Source organism: Pelodiscus sinensis, chromosome 26 (genome assembly GCF_049634645.1).
Source record: "Pelodiscus sinensis isolate JC-2024 chromosome 26, ASM4963464v1, whole genome shotgun sequence".
Classification (NCBI taxonomy): domain Eukaryota; kingdom Metazoa; phylum Chordata; order Testudines; family Trionychidae; genus Pelodiscus; species Pelodiscus sinensis.
Genome location: NC_134736.1, coordinates 16,088,555 through 16,112,017, shown reverse-complemented (window position 1 = coordinate 16,112,017; position 23,463 = coordinate 16,088,555). Strand labels below are relative to the sequence as shown.

The 23,463-nt window shown below is 59.3% G+C and overlaps 1 protein-coding gene across 2 annotated transcripts in view; it reads left to right on the top strand.

The window, feature by feature from the left end:
• IGSF9B (immunoglobulin superfamily member 9B) overlaps positions 1-23,463 on the top strand; it is a 126,204-nt gene that overhangs the window by 21,935 nt on the left and 80,806 nt on the right. For both annotated transcript variants that reach the window (XM_075909819.1, XM_075909818.1), the window contains exons 2-5: positions 5,832-6,029; positions 7,215-7,361; positions 17,091-17,242; positions 20,187-20,304. In XM_075909819.1, coding sequence (XP_075765934.1) covers positions 5,832-6,029; positions 7,215-7,361; positions 17,091-17,242; positions 20,187-20,304 — 615 coding nt within the window. The remainder of the gene's footprint in view (positions 1-5,831; positions 6,030-7,214; positions 7,362-17,090; positions 17,243-20,186; positions 20,305-23,463) is intronic.

The following is a 23,463-nucleotide window of genomic DNA, read 5'->3' as shown; positions in this document are numbered from 1 at the left end:
CTCAGTTCTTCACGGCCACATCCAAACACTACTGAGTCCTGCAGGAATGTCCCTCTGGGTCTTGATTGGCGGAGCAGCATGCCTCTGTGTGGCTGGTGCTGCATGAGGCTGTCGGCCTGCCAGAGGGCCTTCTCGGAGGGGGTCTGAGGGCATGTCAGCTGAGCAGAAGTTGATGTGGGCTTGCATGCCGGAGCTAGCCTGACTCCGGCAAGAGCAGGTAACGGTGGTGCTAAGGACGGTGCAGCAGGCGCGCTAGTGTGCGGAGGACCTTCCCAGGGTCCGGGCTGGGCGTGTGCTCGCCTTACTGAAGCCTGTGCCCAGTGCTTGCTGTGGGGATGTGCCCGCTGGCAGGGAGGATGGGAGCACGGGGTCCGCTGGCGCTTGCGGCAGACGCGGTGGGTTTTGGAGATTAACCCTGGGGCTCTCATGTGAGCTCCAGAGCCGGCGCCTTCCTGTCACTCCCGTGAGTGTTGCAGCCCTGTTTGTGCAGGGCGGGTTGGGGTGGGCTGAGCTAGTTCGCAGCCGGCGGGAGTTGGTCCCTTCCCCTGCAGCAGGACAGGCTGATGCCGGAGGGGCGTGAGCCGCTTGGAATCTGGCTCCGCAGCAGCTTCAGCAGCTTTGGGGACAGGCTCCTTTCGAATGGGGCTCGTGCACACGTGCCCGAGGCCCAGAGCCCTGGAGTTCAGCCGGCAACGCTGGGCCATTGGAGCCAGCAAGGGGCTTGCTCTGTGGCCGAGCTAGGAGCTCTGTCCGTTCACCGAGCAGGGCTGTCCTGGCCCGCGGCCAGTGCCAGACGCCCCTTGCCTGGTGACGCCAGTGGCCAAGCGTTCCTAGGCTGGGCACCATTGTTGGGTCTGCCTGGCTGTAGCTCAGGAAGGGCCGGCCCGGCGCTGCAGTGCTCTGCATTTCTCCCCCGCCTCGTGGCTTCCTTGGTGTCCCCTCCAGGCCGGGCCAGCCCTGCTCCTGCCCCAGCCACGTGGCGCTTGCATCACGCGCACGCCGGGCGGGCGAGGCTGCGCTTGCTGGTGTCACGGCCCTTCCCCCAGCGCCCTGCTTCCTTGTGCTGAGGGGGCTGCGCTCCGCAGGCATCTGCTGCTTGCAGAGCTGCCGGCGCCGGCGCTAGCTCCCCCGGGCGTGAGCGCTGGAGGCAGGTGCTGAGGAGACACGGTGTCCCTGGGGCGGAGGGGGCGCGGGGGCAGCAGCCGCGTGTGATTGGGCCCGGCGGGGATGAGAATTCAGGGTGCGGAGCTGGCGGAGGGAGCTGCAGGGAAGGGGGGGGGGGGGCGCGTCCGTACCCAGAGCTGCCCATGCTGGGGCAGGGCGGAAGCAGGAGGGGGTGAGTTGTGATGCGCCTCTAGGGAAGCGGCCTCTGGGTCCCCTGGCCCAGTCCTGTGAGGTGCTGAGCACCGTCAGCAGCCAGGGCCCTGTCAGAGGGGTGCAAGGCGACTAGCGAAGTCTGGAGCTTACCTTCCGCTCGCGCCGCCCAGACCCTGGAGGGGGCCCGGCTGAGGCCTGGCAGACTCATCCCACCAGTGCGCCTGAGGTGGCTAGAGGAGGGTGCGGGATGGAGCTGCCTGGTGCTGCCAGTGCATAGGGAGTCCTGCCTCCCCCTCCCTTCCTGCCCCCCACCCCCCATCCTCCGCTGCTCTTGCTGGCCGCGTGGCCTCTGCCTGCTCCTCAGGTGAAAGGCGGCCGGGTGCTGACTGGAGATAAGAGCTGGGGACGGTGCCAAGGTGCATCAAGTCCCACACGTGCTGGCAGGGCGCCAGCGGTGTGTGATAGGGAGACGCTGCAGCTGCTGCTACCGGCGAGGGCTTGGATGGGCTCCGAGCTTCTGCACCGCGCAAGCTGCTAGGCGGGGACCGCTGGGCGCGCTCGGCCCTGGGGCCCTGCTGGCTCCCTGCGGCGGGGGGCTGGCAGGAGGCAAGTCCTTGGGGCGTGGCGGAGGGGTCGTGCAGGGTCTCCCGGGGGGCAGCAGAGCTCTGCCCCCAGGCTGGACCCCAACCCTGCAGCCTTCGCCCAGCCAGGGCCCCCTCCCGCTGAAGTGAAAGGAAACCGGCACAAGTGCACGTTTGGCTCCTCACGCAGGAGGGGTGCTCCTGCCCCTCCATCCTCCTCCCAGCCCGGGCTCTCCCCAGCGCTTTGGCTCTGGCAGCTGCTGTCCCAGTTAGGTGCGGGGGGGGCGGTCGGCATCTCTGGGCCAACCTCCTGATGTCTCCTGCGGGGAGGAGGCTGCCTCGGACCAGGGAACCTTTGGCCTCCCAGTGCCCTGTGCGGACCCCAACCCCTCCCACTTGCTGCTGCAGCCGGGCGGTGTCTCCCCCCCCCCCCCCCCGCCGGGCGGTGTCCCCCCCCCCCCCCGCCGGGCGGTGTCTCGCTGCTGCAGCATCTCCAAGCAGGAGGCTCCCCAGAGTCGCGGGGGCGCGTCTGGAGCCGGCTCGTGGCTAGTAGGCCGTGGCCCTGGCTCCCTGCGGTGGGGGTGCCTGCGGGAGCAGAGGGTCGTCGCCCGGGAGCTGGCCCTGGGACCCTGGAATAGGAGAGGCCGGATGCCAGTCCCGGGCCTGCCTCAGCTCCTTGCAGATTCCAGCTGAAGTCACCCCATCAGCTGAGGAGGCGTGAGAGTCTCGGCCTCATTAGAAATACAGCGCTAATGAGGCCCGGCGAGGTGTGAAGGCCGGGGGCGGGGGAGGGAGGGGGTCATGGGTGGAGAAAGCTGCCGGGCTCTCCTCTGCTGTCGAACATGCCCCCACGCCCCAGTGGGGCATAAACGTGCAAGGCCCCGGCCCCCCTCCCTTCCGCGCCCCCACACAGCATAAGCCCTTCTGTTCTCTGGGCCTCGCCTCCGAACCCCCGGGCCACGCTGCTCCCTGCGACACTTCGCCCCACGTTGGCTCTCCGTGCCTGGAGCGGCTCTCAGCCCTCGCGCTGCCCGGCTGGCGTGTGCGTCTCCCTGCACTAGCGCAGCTTGCGGAGGGGGAGGCTTTGGCTGCTGCCTGTGCTATCCCGGCAAGCGGCGGCGGGTTGCGGTGCCAAAGCCACCTGGCTCCGTGCCCCAAAGGGACTCTGATTATCAGCCTGCCCAGGGGCCCGGCGGGGCCTGTGGGGGCTGCTTGCTGCTTTATGTTCGTGTCTGCGCCAAAAATACCCGGTGATCTTACTCTCTGGTTGTGGAAAAACAGTGATGTCACTATTGGCCAATCAAAGCTGGCCCTGAAGAGCAGAGCGAAGGATCTGGGAACATGCCTCCCTGAAGAACGGAGATTCTTCGCTGCTGCAGCGTCCCGGCTGCCTGCGCAAAGGAGCCTTTTCACGCAGCCAAAGCGCCGATGCCCAAAGCCGCGGGACCCGGGGGCCACTTCCCCGAATGCCCCAGCTCTGGCGTGTGCAGGATGGAGGCAGGCGCCGACCGAAAGTCGCTTTTAAAATCCGCCGCTCTCCTGCCCCAGGGAGCTGGCCCGGCTGTAGGGGCGCTCGCAGCGACTCCAGAGCCAGCCTCTTCCAGCAGGTGTCTCGGCAGGGCCTGGGGCTGACGGCTTCTTCAGCCCCGGTCTTGCTCGCAGACCTCTTCCGGAGGAGCGCTCGTTTGGGGGGAGTTTGCGGCTCCCCTCGTCCCAGCACCTCGGCGCAACAGGCGCTTTGGGGAGCAGCGCAGGCTGTAGCCAGGCGCGCCGAGGAACAGCAAAGCCAGCGTCCCCGGCAGAGGGTGCTGTGGGGCAGAGTGTCGGAGGGGCAGGGGGCTGCTAACAGCTGCTCCGGCCCTGACGTGGGTTGGTAAGATTGTGTGGAGAATAGTGTGTGTGTGTGTGTGTGTGGGGGGGGGGGGGGGGAGATTGTGGGATTTCTGGGTTGCAAAAGGTTCCTTGCCTCTGTGGTGCTGAGCCAGGCTGGCAATGGAGATTGGCCTCGTGTGCCCTGACTCGGGTACCCACGGGCCTTACTGTCCAGCTCCTGTTTGGAGAGAACCCGTGAAGGGGCCAGTGTAGAGTGAGGCAGTGCTGGCTCCTACCCTCCGCCCTGCCCCGGTAGGAGAATAGCTGGCACCGCTTCTCACGACCCTGTCTGAGGACAGAGGAGGGGAGGAGCAAGTGTGTCCCAGCAAGCTGCCGTGAGCCCTTCTCGCCAAGCCTGTATCTGCTGATCGCTTTCCTTGTGTCCGGTCAGCAGAACCACAGACGGCTGCACTGCCCCGAGATTGTGCACAGCCCGCAGGAGCATGTAGGGAGGCAGTGCGGCCTAGTGGCTAAAGCCCTGGGCTTGGACTCCACAGGTGCGGGTTCTGTTTCTGGCTCTGCCGGGTGACCTTGAACAGCTGGGGGGTGTGTGCCTCAGTTACCCCATCTGAAAGCTGGAGCTAAGGACGCTCCCCTTTGTAAACCAGATGGGGCTCTGGATGAAGGGTGCCATGTCTGAGCTGGAGAGGCGTTGCCAGAGCTTCTCCTGCGGCGAAGGCGGCTGTTCAACATGGAGGAGGCAGGGGGGTTGGCTACCCCAGAGCAGAAGCGGCACTGGGCCCTTTGGGTCGTGTGCTTTATCTGAAAGGCTGCGCTGCCAGCAAGCGAGAGCTGCTCAGCGGGGGACTTGGGGGGCAGAGCTGACTCAGAGGAGAGTGTCACCTGTGGCAGCTGTTCATAGAATCCCAGGGTGGGCAGAGACCTCGGGAGGCATCGAGTCCACCCCCTGCCCAAAGCAGGACCAGCCCAACTCAGTCATCCCAGCCAGGGCTTGGGCAAGCTGGGCTTAAAAACCTCCAGGGATGGAGATTCCAGCCCCTCCCTAGGGAACCCAGCCCAGCGCTTCCCCACCCGCCTAGGGAAAGAGTTTTTCTTAAGATCCAACCTGGACCCGCCCCGTTGCCACTTGTGACCATTGCTCCTCCTGTCATCTGCAACCACTGAGAACAGCCTCTCTCCAGCCTCTTTGGAACCTCCCTTCAGGTAGCTGAAGGCTGCTCTCAAATCCCCCTTCACTCTTCTCTTCTGCAGACTAAACAGACCCAACTCCCTCAGCGTCTCCTCATAAGTCATATGCTCCAGCCCCCTAATCATTTTGGTCGCCCTCCGCTGGACCCTCTCTAATGTGTCCACATCCTTTCTGTAGTGGGGAGCCCAGACCTGGACACAATACTCCAGATGTGGCCTCCCCAGAGTCGAATAAAGGGGAATAATCACTTCTCTGGATCTGCTGGGAATGCTCCTCCTAATGCAACCTAATATGCCATTCGCCTTCTTGGCTACACGGGCGCCTGTTGACTCCTATCCTGTTTCTCATCCACTGGAATCCCCGGGTCCTTTTCTGCCAAACTGCTGCTTAGCCAGTCGGTCCCCAGCCTGTTCTCTGCAGCACTTGGGTCTTTCTCTCTCCCGCAGTGACCCTGACTTGATCCTGCTGAGCTGAGGAGTCCTCGCACAAGGGGAGGTGGGCTGGCTGCAGGCTGAGGTGCAGGAGCTGCCTGTGGTCTTTAGAGAGGGTGATGGGGCTGGGTTTGGACGCTGGAGGGGGGACGAGGAGACGTGGGACGTTCTGGTTCTGGGGAGATGAACGTGGCAGGGAGGGTGGCTTCAGGGTCAAGGTGAAGGCAGAGCAGGGACCTCTCAGGATCTGGGGCAGCCATTTTGATGGCCCTGTCGCCGCTGTGGGTGACACGCTGTTGTACTCTGTTTCGAAACAGCCCAGCATGGTGGAGGGAAGCTCCCGGCACCTCTCGGGGTACCCAAGCCTTCGTACGCCTTGTCCCTTGGGCACGAGTCGCCCTGTGACCCCACAGAATGACGAGAGGCCGCTTACAAGCAAAGCCACCGACTCTGCCCGGCTGCTTTTTTCCTCTCTCTCAGGTGCCCACGGCTCACGGGAGGAACCCGAGTTTGTGACGGCTCGTGCCGGCGAGAGCGTGATTCTGGGATGCGACGTGATCCATCCAGTGACCGGGCAGCCCCCTCCCTATGTGGTGGAGTGGTTCAAGTTCGGAGTCCCCATTCCGATCTTCATCAAGTTTGGGTTTTACCCTCCCCACGTGGACCCAGAGTATGCAGGTGAGTCTCTACCCACGGGCTCCTGCGCCGAGGGGCCTTCCTACTGGGTTTGTGCTCCAGCCTCTTCCCCTGGCCAAACAAGGTGCCCTGGGCCGAGGCGGGTGTCAACTGTGTCCTGCCCTAAAGCACAGGGCCCCCGCCTTCCCCTGCCACCCTTCCCCAGCCTGCTGGCGGTGTGTGTGGAGCCAGGCCCTCAAACCCCAGGAGCGCACTGCGAGCTGCATCTCCCCCTCCAGGAAAGTGTCTCTCTCCCCTTCCTCCTTTCATTGCCTGCCTTCCACCCGCCCGAGCGGCAGCATCGGGGAGCCAGCTGGGCCGCGTGGGCCGAAAGGAGCCAACGCAGCAAAACCCAGAGCAGCCGCGGGCTGCAGCTTCTGGGGACAGGAGCCTTTCTTGATGCGCCCGGGGAGGAAGTTTCCACCACCCCTTTCCTCTGGGCAGCAAGGGGAGCTAGTTTTACCACTGTGCCTTGGCCCTTCCCTCTGGCTGCTCAGTCCCGGGGGGCACCCCTTGGAGAGGGGGGTAAATTGGGTGAGTGGGACAGGCCCGAGCCAGGAGGTGCTGGATCCTGCGGTCCCCAGGGTTCAAGGCCAGCGTCCATGCTGTGGAGAGCCCGCCCGGGGTTCAGACCCCAGGCCCCTGCAGTCATCGGGGCGATGCTGGTGTATCTGGGGTGGCGGGAGCGCAGCTCCCCTGCAGATTGGGTGGGCGTGGGAGAAGCTGAGTCGTCGAGGAGGCTGGTCTGGCTTGGGAGGGGGAGAGCAGGCAGCGAGCTGCCCGCATGGGCCTCTCCGTAGGCTCCTCTGCCCTGCACAGCCCCGCTGGCTTCCTAGGGGTTAACGCTTTGTCCCGTGGCCCTACCCATATCCCTTGAGCTCGGGGCTGATGGTCGTCAGGGACAGCCTGGCTGACTGGAAGGGCGAGTGGGAGCGTTCAAAACCGATTCCAGGGGCCTCCATTCTTGGGGGCCCGGCCTGAGACCCTGGTGGGAGACGAGCGTTGTGGTGTGTGGAGAACAGGCCTGCGGTGCATTATGAGGGGCCCCTTTAGGAAAAGTCGGCTTGGGCGCCCAGTGGTGGCGGGAGGGGCCGGGCTGGGGCAGGGTGGGCTGCGGGACCAGGCTAACGCCGCAGCGCGGTTTCCCAGCGGGAGCTGACTCCCCCGGCTCTGCTGTGTCTCCCCCAGGCCGCGCCAGCCTTCATGACAAGGCCTCCCTGCGCGTGGAGCAGATTCGCTCGGAGGACCAGGGCTGGTACGAGTGCAAAGTGCTCATGCTGGATCAGCAGTACGACACCTTCCACAACGGCAGCTGGGTGCACCTCACGGTCAACGGTGAGTAGGAGCTGGGGGGAGGGCACCCCCCCGGCATGTGTCTCTGGGCAAACCTGCTCCTGGCATGTCACTGGCCAAGGCATCAAATCCCAGCGGCCCTCGTGTGTCTGGTCGGCACTGGCCACTAATGAAGAGCTTCCCCTTCATCCGAGCATCTCCGGTCTCCTTGGTCCCTCTGCTGGAACTGCTGGCTAGAGTCCTCCCGACTGAGGAGACAGACCGTCCCCACAGAGCCCCGGCCCCTAGATTGTGTGTGTGCTCCCCCCCGGGGGAATGGAGGGAGGGGCTGGAGCACCAGCATGGGCTCCCAAGTGCTGCGGGGGGAACCCTGATTCTCAGAGGCTGATCCAAGCAAGCAGGGGGCTGCATCTGGCCCCAGGGCCTTAGGCTCCCCGCCCCTGTCTTAGATGGAGACTTGAGGAGGGGGAGAAAGGAGAGGATCGGGGGGGCGGGTGATGGGAGACAAGGTGGAGGAGTAATATTGGGAGACTCTCCAAGCCCTCTATGGACTAATTAAAACCTCACGAAGACGCCTGTAGAATAGGGGAAGAATATAAAGTGGAAAGTTCCCTATATCCAGCGTTGAAATGCAGCCACCTCTGGAGTGGAACATGGCGGCTGTTTAACAGTATCACTTGGACAGTTATTTGGGAAGTGAAGCAGAGTTTTACACCCCATCAAAACTGCCAAGGGAGTTGGGGTAATGGGAGGTAATTGCTTCGGGGCAGGAGCACTAACACCTCTACCCCTCCCTCGATTGACCAGAGCTGTCGAATGGCCCCAGCTGGTCAGGACCTAACTTCTGGGTGGCCCCCAGTGCTGGCTGGGAGGGAAGAGACCACTTCGCAGCACTGCTTCCCGCGTGTCCTTCCACACCCGTATGCCTTCAGGGGCTTCCGCTCAAGTTCTGCCTCCCACCCTCCCGCCCCATCAGCTAGATGCAGGTGGCTGCCAGCCTGTTCCTCCAGGTTTCCTTGGCAGCACGTCTCAGCACATCCCCTGCTCAGCGGTGATGGTGAATGTCTGTAAGAGGAGCAGGAGGGCGACGGGAAGAGGTGGACGTGGTGCTGTCCCCTTATGGTACTTACCGAGCTCCCGCCGCCGTGTACCGTCTCAATAGCGTCCCAGCCCCCCGGGAGGCACGTGCTCCCCTCTTGGCACGTGGGGAGTGGAAGCCCGGAGAGGCGAAGCGATTTGCCCAGGATTACACTGGGGGGGGGGGGGGGTGTGTGTGTGTGTGTGTGTGTGTGTGTGTGTGTGTGTGAGATGCTGCAGGATCTGCCCAGACCTACACTGTGTTCACGAGAGCATCATTGGGCCATTGAGAGGGAGAAGGCGGGGGAGGTGACCAGGCAGCAGCTGGAACAGGATAAATCCAGGCTGCTCCATAGGGAAATTTTAGCTGGTGGGCAGTCTGGGACCAGACAGCCACGTCCAGGACTAACCCATCTGGAGACAGGCCTAGCCTTCCACGTGGGACCCCGTGGGACCACCTGGCATGCAGGAGCACTAAGAGCGTGATTCAGGGCTTACTGTGCATTTGGGGAAGGGCAAAGAGATACTGCGGGATCTGGGCGGTCGTCACAAGAGGAAGACCAGTGAAGGTGAGAAACGCTGGCCCATGGCAGGTTCCCTCGCTGCCTTGGTAGCCCTTCTCAGAGCATGCTCTTGGTGGCTGCGTTCGCGTTGTCTCCACGGAGCGGCTGGGAGACGGGGGCCCAGCCCAGGGCTGGTTGTCTGCCTTCTGGTCACTGCTGTGTCACAAGTTGAGCCGAGGAGGAGGCGGCAGTGTCTCGGTGAGATGAGATCAAATCCCACCCAGTCTGGGTGCCTGGCTCCCGACCCTGCCGATATAACCCACAGACCTCCCAGGTGTGCTCTTCTGTCCCACCTAGTGGCATGGAGACGACTTAGAGAATGGGTCTGCTCTGCTTTTAGCTCGTGCGTAGAGCCGAGGCTCACGTACTAAGCTCTAGAGGTCGCAGGTTGGATTCTGCCCACAGACGGATGGGGGCTGTTGGCATTACACAGGTACTCCCCCGCCTGGACGCTGTTGGGTACTCTAGGAATGCTGCCAAACTGAGACCCAGAATACGAGTCCAGGTGAGGGGGAGAGGAGCTTCCTGCGAAGAGATCGCCCTCGGACCGTGCCAGCTCGCAAATGGCACCAACTAGGCTAAAATCGGTTTCAAAACCAGTTGAGCTGCATTGGTGTCAACATGGGTGCATGCCCATCTGTTCACAGTGCGGGATACTGCTGTAGCTTGCTTGGCTGCGTTGCAAGGAGCAGCAAGGGAGCCTGGATAGGAGTGGGAGCTGAATTCAGCTTAAAATGGATTTTTGTTAAATTGTAAACCAGCTCTGAGATGAGCTTCTAGCCTTTGACGGGCTCTTAGAGAGCAGCATTTGCAAGTGGGAGCACAAAATACACGTTGCACAGCACCCCCCTTGGGCTCCAGGCTCTCCACTGGGTTGAGATGGAGAATCTGACTGGAAAGAGAAGAATCCAGTAAGGAACGTGCTTCCGATCAGGGTTGTATTTACTCCGTGCCGGAAGGGCCTCTGGGGAGCAAGGTAAAGAGACGCAGGAGAAGGGGTTTACGGATTTTGGATCCTCCTGCTCCTGCCGGATAGCCCTTGCTTGGGGAGTAATCTCATTAGCATTCATGGAACTTTGATGGCGTAAAATTCAACCGGTGTCAGAGGCTCGGGATCTGTCCCTTTCCTGCCTTGGCTTGTGATGTATTCATTCCTAGAGTTCCGATTTAGAAACCTCTCTCGCTCTCGTTCTCTTTGTGGTCTCTGAACTTATGTGTAATGCTGTGAGCAAGATTTTTTGGGAACAAAATGTGCCTCATGATGCTGAGACGGCTGCCGTGACTGTTCTAGTGGCGCATTGGCACAAGCTGCTGGAGTGCACCGTGGCGTGTGGATTTCAGCTTGGGCTAGGTTAAAAAATATATATAAATGAAACCCATCTGGAGCTGGCGGCTGCTGCAGGTCAGGACTAGCAGAGCTAGGGGCAGGGGAGCTCCATTGTGGAATCGCGGGGACAGGCCCACTGTGGGAAGCCTTGCACTGGCATAGCAGGGAGTTCTGTGGGTCAGGGTTTGCAGGAGCGGTAGGCAGTAGGAGTGGGATAATAGCTTGGGATGCTGTGGCCAGGGTAGCTGTGTACCGGCAGGAGTAAAGGACAAACTCACACCTCACCTATTCAGTGATACTTTGCCCAGTTTAGCACGTCCCATCTGAGAACTGCACGTGCTTTGGACCTGGTAACGCGTTCAGCTTTGCAAGGCCCTCGTGAGATGGCCAGTGGCTGCGTGAGGATTGCTTTCCTACCGCTGGAGTGGAGCAGGGCAGCGGTTTGACCCCGCACAGGGCACTGCACTGCAAAGCGAAGGGCAGGAAGGCAAGAAGCCTGAAATCAGTCGAAAGTGCAAGTTGCCAAGATGCTGTTAGTAAGGGGCTGGCATTGAGCCCTCCCCTTCCGCACACCGTCCTTTAAGGGCACTCAGGATGGGATTTCAGTTTTAAATCTCCCCTAGAAGCAACTCCAGCAGCAATTCGGGAGGGAAGAACTTAAGTTCTTGGCTTTTAACCAAAGTCCAGCTGTGCCTCCTATAGCAAGTGCATAGGGACCTCTTCTCGTTCAGTGTCTGGGGGGTGCTTCCTTGCATGAGAAGAAATCTGCTCTATTCTGGCCAAAGGGCCACAGTGCAAGGCAGACCCCTCTGGGAACCTTCCTCTTTATTCAGGAAGCAGGGATATGAATGGTTTACCCTGTGCAGGTATAACCCATGCGCCTCGTGTTGTTCACTGGTCCAGGCAGTAGAACCTAGACCACAGCAGCAGATAAGATCAAGAGACCTCTGCAACCTAGGCTGAGCTCCAGCTGGCTTCATGGCTCAAGCTGTGGAGGGTCCTATACTCGCTATAAGTGCCAGAGGTCCTAGGTTCAGAAGAACATAAGAACGGCCAGACTGGGTCAGACCAAAGGTCCATCCAGCCCAGTAGCTTGTCTGCCGACAGTGGCCAGCACCAGGTGCCCCAGAGGGAGTGAATAGAACAGACACTGATCAAGCGATCTCTCTCCTGCCATCCATCTCCACCCTGTGACAAACAGAGGCTGGGGACACCATTCCTACCCATCCTGGCTGATAGCCAATAATGGACCTAACCTCCATGAATGTATCTAGTTCTCTTTTAAACCCTGTTATAGTCCTAGTCTTCACAATGTCCTCAAGCAAGGAGTTCCACAGGTTGACTCTGCGCTGTGTGAAGAACAACTTTTATTTTTTTTTAAACCTGCTGCCCATTACTTTCATTTGGTGGCCCCTAGTTCAAATCTGCCCAATGGCAGTTACATGGGCAGGGCCCGCCATGGAAGACGGGTGGCTTGAGGATTACTTGCTGTGTTCGTGCCCACTGGGCCACCTGGCACTAGCCACTGTTGGAAGACGGGACACTGGGCTAGATGGACTATTGGCCGTTCTCATGTAATTTCTGATGAACGTTTGTGCTATCTTCATCACTTGAGGGGGGAAAAAAAATCCAGACATTTTAGGTTAGAACATGCCTTCCGAAAGGGAAAAAATAGTATTAGCAATTACACAGTTTAATTAGGTGAAGCTTTTCAGAATAAATTACATTTTGAAATATTGTGGGAAAAGAATCACTTTTTCAGTAAATTAGTCGGAAAATCAAATCTTTATTTTCTTGAAGCTCAGATTTTTTAAAAAATTACCTTTTGTGTTTTATTAGTGCTTAATAACCTAGAAACTAGTAATTTGGCACATTAGGAGATGTTATTTTTAGCTTAGAATAAGTAACGTTGGGATCGTTTGTGTGAAAGCAGGGCGGCATGACTTAATGATTTAGAGTGAGGGAGTTGGTAGTCGGGGTGGCTGGATTATATTCTTGTCTCTGCAAAAGACTTAACTGTGCAGAGCCGCAACCTCCCTGGCTGTAAAATGGGGCTAATAATATTCGCGGATCAACCCAGGCGAGGCTGAGTTGCTTGATAGGCTGTAAAGAGCTGTGAGATCTTAGGGTGGAGAGTTCTGGGGAAAGGCGAAGCAGTAGTTTCCATAAACGGAAAGTCACACCGGAAAGTCAGTGGCTTCTTGAAATAGCTCTTGCTGCCCAAGTTAGACATAGGGGCACGGCATGAGGGGAGCTGTAGGAGAGAGAGCATCCTGCCCTAGTTTAACAAGTCATTTGCACTTACGTAAAACCTTTCATCCATATGCCTTAAAATAGTTTGCACAGACACTGTGGTCCCAATGCTCCCATACGGCCCTTTGGACATGAAGTTCATGGGGCTGTGTAATGTCTGTGACTCAGCGCTGCTGCGCCTCCTGCTGGCCACTCCGCGAATTAGCTCAGTCCAGCACCAGAGCGCCCCCTCCTGGCGGTGTCTTGCCCACTTTTTTGTCGGTTCAGCCCCACTCATTCAGACCCACACTCCTCTCAGACTGCAGCGCCCTCCCCTCAGGGTACTGCCCCATGGCAGTGCCCCTACACGGTGGCCTGCTCTCCTCACAGGGAACCTCCCCCCTCTCTACCACCTTGCCTCAGTGACCGGCGGCCAGTCGTCATCCAGCCGCTGCCTCAGGGCAAACTGCAGCCTGAAATGGCCACTCAGCATTGGCAAGGAGATGGCAGCAGTTCCATACCTCCTGCCCTGGCTGCTCCTCTGCAGCCCTAGTACCAACCTGGGATCCTGTCACGGGGCTTCAGCCTGGGGTTAAGTCAGGCCTGAGCTCCCCTCGCCCAAGACACCCCGCGCCAACAGGCAGCTAGGTCCTCTCCCTCCCGAGCTGGAGCGAGAGTGTGCTCCTCCTGGCTGGCCATCTGTTTATACAGCCCTGCTGGGCTCTGATTGGCTGCCACAAGCCCCTCCTGATGGACTCGTAGCCACCGCCCTCTCTCAGGGCTGTTGGCGCCCTTTTCGTTCCAGTGCCCCGGTGGGTGTCATGAGCTTTCGTGGGCACAACCCACTTCTTCAGATGGCGGAATGGAGAACAATGGAGTCGGCCGAAAATGTTGGGCCATGTCACTTATCCGGGATCGCACAGTGAGTCAGTGGCAGGCTCCAGGATCGAGCCCTGCACTCCGTGTGCTGCATCTTTGTCTCCCTTCGTGTGAACGCTAACCTTTTCCCCAGCTGCCTTTGCGCTCTTCCATTCCCAGAGCACTAGCCCTTGGGAGCCGTTGGCGGAGCAGTGGCAATCCAGTGCCAGGGACGTGGGCAGGGCGGTGGAGACCCCTGCTTAAATGTTGTGGCTTTTTAAAAACAATCATTAAAACCCCTGCTTGCCTGGCGCCCAGGGAACATGGGCCGCGTTTCAGCGAACGCTCCCTGCAGCGTTCACCGCTGGTGGCTGGAAAGCCGGAGAGCGAAACCAGCCGGTCGAGTAGAATTGTCTGAATTTCATGAGGTGCAAAAAGGAAACTAAGCGCTGGGGCAGCCCGCGGGGTTGGGATTCTTTCTTTCCGTACTCAAGAACGACCGAAAGGAGGCAGTAGCCCGGCTCAGTGCAGGGATGAATGACTGGAAGGCCCTTTTGCTCAACCCTGGATGTCCGGATGGTGACTGGAATTTTCCTGTCTCCTCTCAGCCCCCCGTTTGTCTGCACCTCGGCAAAGGGCCGTGTCTGCCTCTGGGCCAGGGTTACATGCGCTGGGGGCGTGCGGTGTGCGTGTGTCAGGGCCTATGATCGAATGAGCATGGAGAACTGTGCCCTCGTTCCACAGAAGGGCTGGGAGCTCCCTTTGGATCGAGGTTAGTCGTTGACACACTTTGTAGATGAGATCGTCCTGTCCCACTCCCTCCGATCTAGTTCCCAGGTGCAGGGTTCCCCCTGGGGCGTCTGTTTCACAGCCTGGTAGAACAGGGAGATCATATTCATGCTTACGCCTACGGTTTCCTTTTCTTCTAATGGTTCCCCCCGCTCTCCTCCATCCTTTGCACATCTCTGGGGCTGGAGTCACAGGCCTGCTCGGCTTGGGTCAGGAAGTAGGAGGAGTTTTGGAGATGGGCTGGGATGTGTCCCAGGCCTATTGAGGGAGCAACCCAGGATCGTGGGTGTGTGTGTGTGTGTGTGTGTGTGGGGGGGGGGGGGGGGGTTGAGATTGACTCATTTATTAACTCACGCAGGAGAGCCTGAGTCACCAGGAAGCGGGCGATCCAAACAGGATGGAGCCTTGTTCAAAACAGAATGCGCTCCCCCCCAATCCTTGTACATCAGGCAGATTTTGGTGGGCCGGCGAGGCGTGGGGGATGAAAAGCGCGAGTGACGATGGGGGGGATTTAACCGGGTGCCCCCCCTTTGTGATGGGGACCCTGGAGTGATTGTAATCTTTGGGAAGGGGCTCCCCTCCTGCACCCCCATTTTTAGAGACATTCCCCCCCGGGTCTGACCGCGGGGCTAGGTGTGGGGGTATCAGGACGGTGGTATGTCTGGGGATGCTGTACAAGTGTGGAGAGCATGGCGGAGCAGGGTTGGTGCTTCCATGAAGGCTTTTGGGTTGGCCACGTGCACTGGGGAATGCACCGAGCGAGGCCCAAGCTTGGCCTCCGCTGCAAGCCGTGGAGACGGGAAGATGCTGCAGCACCTTCCCAGCATACCTGCCCCAGGGCCAGCTCACCAGCCGCTTCCTCTCTGTGGTGGTAGGTGCCGATGGCACCGTGTGGCCGGGAGGAATTCTTTCCCCTGGCACGGGCTAATTCTTTCCTTCCCCTGGTATGGCCAGGAGTGAAGCGGCCGGTGCATGCAAGCCGCTCCTCTCCCTCGCGGGTCTGTGCCTGAGATCCTTTCCCCACCAGCTGCCCTCCAAGGTGGCGCATCCGAGGACCCCGTAGCCTTGTGGTGGCGGTGGCATACGCAGCCCGAGGACCTTGCCACGCACTGCTCAGCACTAGGGGCTTCGTCACCAAAATAATCCTCTGGAACCCTCTAGGCCCAGCCGCACGCTGTAAGCAGAACTGCTTTTCCAGGGAGGGCGGTCGGCCTTCTGGAGCGCATTAGCTCACTTCGTCGTCGTAGGGAAAAATGATTATTTTGGGGGGGAACCATATCTTCAGCATAGATTAAGTTGCCAACACATGTCCCTGGAAAGTGGGATTTAAGTACTGCTGATAATTAGGGGCGGGCTGTAATTCTGCCAGCCTCTCTCTCTCTCTCTCTCTCTGCAGTGCAGTGTTTTCATGTGTTGTGACAGGAACAAGTTAATGCATAATGGGAAAAGTAGCTCGAACTGTAAATGGGGTTGCGCCCGAACAGGGAGGCGGGAGCTGGGTCTCTGGCACTACTCCTGGCGGTGTGACCTGGAGCCGGTTGCTTCACCTCCGGTGCCTCAGCTGCCTACTTGGCAGGAGGGTGGGGAGCAGTGTTCCCTTTCATATTTCCATGTGTAGAATAAATTTTGATATATGCACCAAGACATGTGCAGATGCGCACCATCTGAAGGCCCACATGCTGCCAGCTGTGGGTGCTCTGCTAATCAGCTGGGAAGCACCTGACGCTCTCTTCTGAGTGGCCACCCAAGCACTCAGCCTGCAGGGAGCACTGGTTGTGAGGCTTCATCATTTAGGCCAGCTCTTTCAATAGCAGCCTCAGTGTCTGAGTGTTCAGTGTCCCGCTGCTGTGAGATGTGCCCAGAAAGGCCGGGCTACCTCACATCCAGCAGCAGTGAGCAAGAGGGAGCTGCATCAATGTTCCCTCTAATCTCTTCTGACCATGTGTGGAATAATTTTTTATATGCACCAAGGCATGTGCGCATGTGCACCACCACTAAAAGCACAAACCCTAGCTGTGGGCACTCTGCTAATCAACTGGGCAGTATTTGAATTTCTTCTAAGCACAAGCGCACAGCTTACTGGGAACACGGTGTGACGGCCAGTCAGGGTTCCTCCAATCCTGCAGCCCCGTAGCAGCAAGAACAGTCTCCACCAGCCAGTAGAACAGGGGGTTTATTGCTTCTCCAGGATACAGCCCAGCAAAGACGTGATGTGTCTACAGGGGTCTGGGCCAGGATGCCTCTGCCCCCTTGAGATGGGGCCCCTAGATTCCAGCCCCCTCCTTCGTCTGTTTCCTTCATGATTCCAGCCCAAGACTGCCCCTTCCCCCAACACTCACTTCCTTTGTTCCATCCCTTCCCTTTACTGGTGGAACCGGTTCGGTCACGGTCATGGGGGCCCTCGACGCGCCCCCGCTGGGCAGTGCTTAGACAGGCCAGAAGGGGTCACCCACAGCAACCAGCAAGGTACTGACACCGCATCACACACTGCACCTCGGACACAGGTCTTCTCTTACACCAGGGGCACCTGAAACTGGTGGCCGTTTGGCGGGGGGGAGGGAGGGTAAATGTTGGCCTTGCTGTTGCAGCATGTGCTGAGATCGTCTGATTGACAGAGCTACCGAGCTGCTCAGGGTGGCTGTTACTTCATAGGGGCAGGAGACCCATGGCTGGATTTTGGCTTTTATTCCGAGGTGCCAGCCAAGGTAAGTGACGAAAGGCAGCACATGCAGCTGTTTCACTTGCTGCTCTGTCTTTGGCATCAGCTGAAAGACCCGTTCCGACGGTGTTGGTATGTGGCCGTGGGCCTCGGCCTGTTCGCGCTGCAGGAAGGGTGCGCAGGCTGGACATCCTGGGCGGCCCGGCGTGTCGCGCGTCTCCGTGATGGACGGGTTGATTTTTTTCCTGACTCTGTCTCCCCTGCAGCTCCCCCCACCTTCACGGAAACGCCCCCCCAGTACGTAGAAGCGAAGGAAGGCAGCAGCATCACCCTGACCTGCATGGCTTTTGGGAACCCCAAACCTATTGTCACTTGGCTGAGAGAAGGAGACCTCCTAGGCGCCAGTGGGAAGTACCAGGTAAGTGCTTGGCCTGCTCAGCTGCTGTGAATGATGAACCCTCCCCCCTCTGCTGGGTGCGTTGGGTGTGTCACCACTGCAGTGAATTTGCAGGGACTCTGCCTCGGTGCGAAGGGAGCGCCTTCACGCATGAGATTTCAGGCTGCTCTTGAAAGGCGGCGGGAGAAGCTGCCCCTGGTCCTGCGAGAGGCGCTCTCCAGGCCGGACTGGGCTCCAGGTGCCTAGAAGATGACAGGAAGCAGCACAGTCAGGGCTTCTGAAGGAAGGATACAGGCGTTGCTGCAGCAGCCAGTGTCTCTGGAGCTATTCCTGCTGCCTCCGCACTTCCCTCCTCCCCCTCAGTCCGTTTCCTGGTGGCCTTTTGAGATGAAGTTTCTCCTGTCTGTGAGCTGACGGTGGCACCCGCAGGCAGGCGTGCTCCTGCATCCCCTAGCCGTGACCTTCCTCCCTCCGACCTGCCAGGGCCGCCAGGGTAGGGGAGCAACGGGTGTGCCTGGAACCTGCTAGGCCTTGGCTGCCACAGCCTGCAACTGCTTTGCTGACCTTGCTTTCCCACCCGCTCCCTCGTCTCCTCTACTCCATCTTCCTTCTGGCTGCCCGTAAGGGGCCTGGCCCCAGAGAGCGTCCTGGGCCTCCTGGAGAAGGTTTCTCTGTGGCCGAGGTGCCTGCTGAATGCAGCCGGGGGGATCGCGGAGGTTCTGAGCAGCAGCTTTGGAAACTCCCGGTTGTTCGTCACTTGATTTACCTTGGTGCGACTCAGGAGAGACTCCCTGGAGGTGCAGCCTGGCGCGGGGGAGAGGAGAGCCAAGCCTGTCGCCCTGACTTGGCCTGCAATGGAGGAGCTGGCTGGGACCAGGCAAACATTTGCTCCGGCCTTCTCTCTGTGCATCTCCACACGTCCATCTGTTCAGTGTGCTCCGTCCCTCCCCTCCCCCCGCCCTGGTTTGTCTTCCAGTTCTCTGAGCTGCGGGTTGGAAATCCAGAGTGTTCCTCCACATTTCAAAACCGTCACTGAGTCCTCCCCCGCCCCTCCACGCCCGGGCGCCCCGTCCTTCGGGCGCTGCTCCTGCCCTGCGGCCTTGGCGATGTTCGTTCTCCGTGGTGGCTCCCCTCTGTCCCCACCAGTGCTGCGTGGGGACTTTCCTTCCAGGGCACGGAGTGGCTCCTAGCTCCATGGAAGGGAGCATGGCCCCTGCAGGAGGCACGAGTCCCCTACGAACCTGCCTGCAGGGAAGGGACCGGCTGCTCTGGACTCCACAGCCCCAGTCTGAGGCACTGCGAGGCCTATCCCAGCCCTGAACGCTGTGACCACGCGGGGGGCCCTGGGCCAAGCACATTAGGTTCAGAGGGGGCAGAGCTGCGGCTTCTGCATGAGGTTTCTTGCACTCCTGGCCAGTGCAGAAAATCCTGTTAGGGAGGGTGGGCTGCTGGGGGGGGGGGGGAGACGGGGACGCTGGTGAGTACACGGTGGGGGCAGGGGGCTTTCACGTGGGAACGGCTGCTCTGGGATTCCCTTGACTGAACAGCGGGAATTAGGAAGATTTGTTTCCTCCCCTTGTCGTGTCCCTCCCTCTGAGCTTCTGTGTGTCGCATCAGGAGCTTCTGATCTTCCGCCCAGCCCGGGATTCCACACCGCTGTAATTGGCAAATCGGGCACTGGAATCTGCGCAGGCCTTAATGAGAGTCATTAGGAATCATTTGTTGCTAATTGAAATAGAAGGATGAGGCAGAATGAGCATGGGGGGGGGAGGGGGAGTGCATTATCTCTGGGTTTCTTCCCTCCCACCCTTCCTCCGAGCGGCTGTACCCTTCCTCCGAGCGGCTGTACCCTTCCTCCGAGCGGCTGTACCCTTCCGCCGAGCGGCTGTACCCTTCCGCCGAGCGGCTGTACCCTTCCTCCGCTGCTTCCCTGGTGCCCAGATTAAGAAGCAGTCCCTTTGCTTCCCCCCCCCCCCCCCCCCCCGCCTTCTGTGCCATGAGAGGCAGGAGCCCAGCCATGCTAAGGAGGGGATGGAGACATGGAGCAGGTTGGATAATGGCTCCGGACAGCATTGCCAATTGCATTGCAGCCTCGTGGGCCAGGTCTCTGCTAACGTGCCTGCCTGGAGCTGTCAGGGAATGACCATTTCACAGCTCATCCCTGCTGCAATGGCTGGAGGGTTTGAGTAGCGTGAGAGGAGAGGCAGGGACGGAGGTGGCTGGACCGGATGGGGAGAATGCTGGTGGCTGCAGACAGCACCAGGCTGCTGTCTTGGTCCCCTCTCTCAGCCCTGCACGGGAAGAGGCGGCTTGAGTCCCAGTGTAAAAGTCAGGCTTGGACGTGCTGGGCCAGATGCTCCGCAGTGGAGTCTGGCGTGACGCCTGCCGAGATCATGACCCCGCAGGGATTAGTAACAGCCCCGGAGGCTGAAGGCCTGTGAATCCCTGGGGCCAGCATGGCATGCCTTTCCCCGTGGAGATAATCTCTGGGAATGAGGCCAACCTGTCTGGGAGACAGCATGGCCCACTGGTTAGGGCTGGGTGCCAGGCTGTGTTCCCAGTAGTCTGCATCACTTTGTGACCGTGAGCAAATCACTATGCCTCAGTTTCCCTAGCAGTTACACAGGAGTAATGACAGCAGCCTTCTCCCTCCCTCTCAAGTGCCCTAAGGAGAGGGGAGCCGGCCACACAGGTACCTTTTGGGGGTGAGAATTCAGTCCCCTAGTTCCCTCCATGCTACTTGGCCTCTGTTCAGCCCTGGCCTCCCACAGCCACCCATCTGCGGCGCATTGCTGAAGGCAGGGGCATTCGAAAGAGAAGGCTTTGAGCAGCCTACAGCGTGTGTGTGCGCAGGGTGGGGGGGTGGGCCGTGTGCACCAGCATGGGGCCGTGCGGATTCGTGCACCGTTGTGAGCGAGGGGTGGGTGCTGTGCACGGGCCTGAGCTGAAGTTTCTCCCTTCTCAGGTGAGCGATGGCAGCCTGACCGTCGTGTCGGTCAGCCGGCAAGACAGAGGCGCGTACACCTGTCGGGCATACAGCATCCAAGGGGAGGCCGTGCATACCACTCGCCTGCTCGTCCAAGGTAACGCCGCTCCCGGGGGAAACCCGCACAGGATTCCTAGCGCCGCGGCGAGGGCATCTCCAGACAGCTGGGCAGAGAATGGAGAGCCCTTAGAATTGGCGCTCGAGAGCCCTGTCAGTGACTGACTGGCTGCAGGAATTATGGGAGTTTAAACCAGCCAGGGAAAGCCCATCCATCCTGATTGCTTTCAGCTGCCTGGTGCTTACAGCGATTCTGGCCGCAGCCTGGGATTTTTCCCCCTAAAGGCTGAAGGCGAATACAGCAGCCAGTCGGAAAGCCGGGTTTGTTCTTGGCTTTGCGTCAGCCTTGTCAGTGATCCAGTGTACAGCAGCAAGTGCTAGCGGTTAGAGCAGGCGATTGGGAGCCAGGGATTCTGCTGCTGATTCACTACCAGGTGCAAGTCCCCCTCTCTCCGCTTTCATAGCCTGTGAACTGGGAGCCCTTGCTTCACGCTGGAGTTGCGAAATGCTTAGCGCCCCTAAGCTTAAAGCACCGTGGAAATGGTTTGAGCTCCACTGGGGACAAGTTTGCAGCCCCTTATGTTCTTAAACACTTGCATTGCCCGGATGCCCGAGGTCCTGAGACAAACTGGGCCTCGTTGCGCTAGGTGCGGTACGTACCCACGGTAGCGCGTGCACCGCTGCCTCGGCCTGTATAAAATAAGGCCTGTGCTGTACAGGCGGAGGGGTTCCGTGCGTGGCGTCTGGAGCACCTCCCCCGGGCGCCACGAGGCGAGTGTGCAGCTCTGGTGTAGGGACTGAATTGGCCGGTTGTCTGGCCCGGGCTGCCTCTTGCTAGAGAGACGTGGCCTCTCCCCAGCCTTCCATTTCTGTAAATAAACAAGGACATTGAAGCCCAAACCCCAGGTGTTTAACTAACACTGAAGGCTGCCAACCAAACTGACCCAAGAGGGAAGGCAAAGTGAGGGCTGATGCCGGAATCATAGGTGCGAATGTCTAGTGGACAGGGCTACTGACGGCAGCAGCAACAAGTCTTTGGCCTTGATTGTCTGTGGCTGCATTTTCTCGTGTCTTTCTCCCTTGGCTTGGCAGGCACCCTTGGACTACACCATGCTTGGAGCTTGCGGTTCTGGGGCACAGGGTTACATGGCCTTTCCCTTTGCCCCGAACTCTTGGGGGGTTGCTGGGCTGAGTGCCAGGCAGCAGTATCACCAACTCCCTGTGTGATCTTGGGGAAAGTCTCATCACCTCGTGCCTCAGTTTCCCTGCTTATAAAATGGGGACAGTGATACTTGCCTGCTTTTCTGGATTGCTCTCAGGCCTCTGGCTAAGAAACGTGACCTAGGGGAGGAGGGGAGCACCTTAGGAATGTCCTAAGAACCGTGGTCGACGTGACACAAAACTGAGTCTACCAGGCTTGATGGGGTCAAAGTCAGGACTGTCCCACAAATATTCATTGGTGGGCAGCTCGCAACCTGGCCAAAAATTAAATGACACCCGCTGCTCTTTGGTATCTGGCTTTGAGAGGGAAGCGTTAATGTTGAGGGTGCGTGTGCAATAGCTCTGCTCAACACCCCTGTGTGTAAGGGGTGCAGGCGGTGCGCCCTGCGGTCCCTTTTAGATGCGGTGCAAAGCCTTGTTGTGTTGGGTCAGTGGGGGCATCCGGATGAGCTCTCTTCGGCGCGTGGGCTGAGGGGTCTGTGCCGAGCGAGGGGTCACCTGGTGGGGGTTGCTCACTCCCAGCTGTTAGTGGCACTAGAAGGGGCTGAAGAGAAATAAATACTTGTTTCCAGAAGCAATTGCTGTCGTTTGCAGAGGGATGTCATGTGACCGCCAGTAACGGCGACGAGCCACTCCCACGAACAGGCACGGCTCCGGCACAGCCAGTCTCTCTTGAGCTGCGAACCCCAGGATGAAAATGCTTGCGAGCCCCCGTCTGAGTGTGCAAATCCCTGGTCTGCAGGGGATTGTGGGAGTCCACAGTAATCGCGTCTCGGATGGCTCCACACCCTTTTTTATTAATGACAAGGCAGGATTGTCGCCTCCGAAGAGCCCAGAGCCCCCTCAGACTCGCGTGTAGGCGTGTACGTGCGGGGCGAACATCTGCTGCGTTAGCACCCACTGGTTCTACATCCCCTTTATACTACAGCAAAATCCACTTAATTGGGACTCCCCAGCGGATGGCCTGTCTTTTTGAGGAAGCAGCTGTCCCGACGAGCAGAGACTCCGCTGATTCTTTTTTTAAAGGCGTGTGGGCAGGCTTCCAAAAAGCCGGGAAATGCTGCGCAGAATAAAAATGACACCCGCTGGGTCTTGTCCTGATTGCAACCTGGCTTCCTCCCACTGTATAAATCTTTTATTTGGTCAACTTCTGCCGCGAGATAAGGGCGCTTAGCATTTCACACCTATTGAAGCACTTAATACTGCTCGCTGCTTCTGCGCTGTTTTCCATCTTCAAAGCGCTTGGCAGATATTAACCAACTAATTGGCACTGCGTTCCTGGTGGGTTGCTGCGGCCCTCCTGGGTGTTACCCCTGGGCCATGTCTCCACTGGGCTAATCCGTCCTGGTGTTCGCTGTCAGAGAGAGGGACGATTGCCGCATCTGGTGATGTGTTTCCTCCCAGCGTTGCTAGGTAGCAAAGGGGTGGAGGAAGGATTGTAAGGCAAAGTGAGTTGCCCAAGGTCAAGTAGGAAGCCAGTGGCAAAACTGGGAATGAACATAAGAAGCTTGACGCCCAGTCGTGCTTTAACCACTAGACTGCACTTCTGCCCAGAGCTGGGACTAAAATCCTGGCCCCTTGATTCCTGGGTTTCGCTGCTGAGTAGCGATCTCCTGCCACAGGCGGTGAGAGACACCACTGTGCTGGTCCCCGCTGGTGCTGGGGGGGCTGACCCGAGGGTGTGCAGCGTGTTGCGGGTGGCCGGGTGACGGTAGGAGGCTGAGTGTCCGCCTGGGTGACGCTGGCAGAGCGTGCTTGGTGAAGCTGTCTGTATTCCCTGCCCCCCCCCCCCCCCGGTCATTCCATCCCCTCTCCCCGGCTGAAGAGGATCCCGGAGGCCGAGTATTGAGTGTCTGTTTCCTGGGCTGAGCTCTTCCTGGGGGACTGATTCAAACTGCTCTTTGGGTGGGGGGAGGTGTGGGGTGGAGGGCACTGGAGACCAGCTTGCTGCAAGCTGTGTCCTCCCCTCTAGACCAAG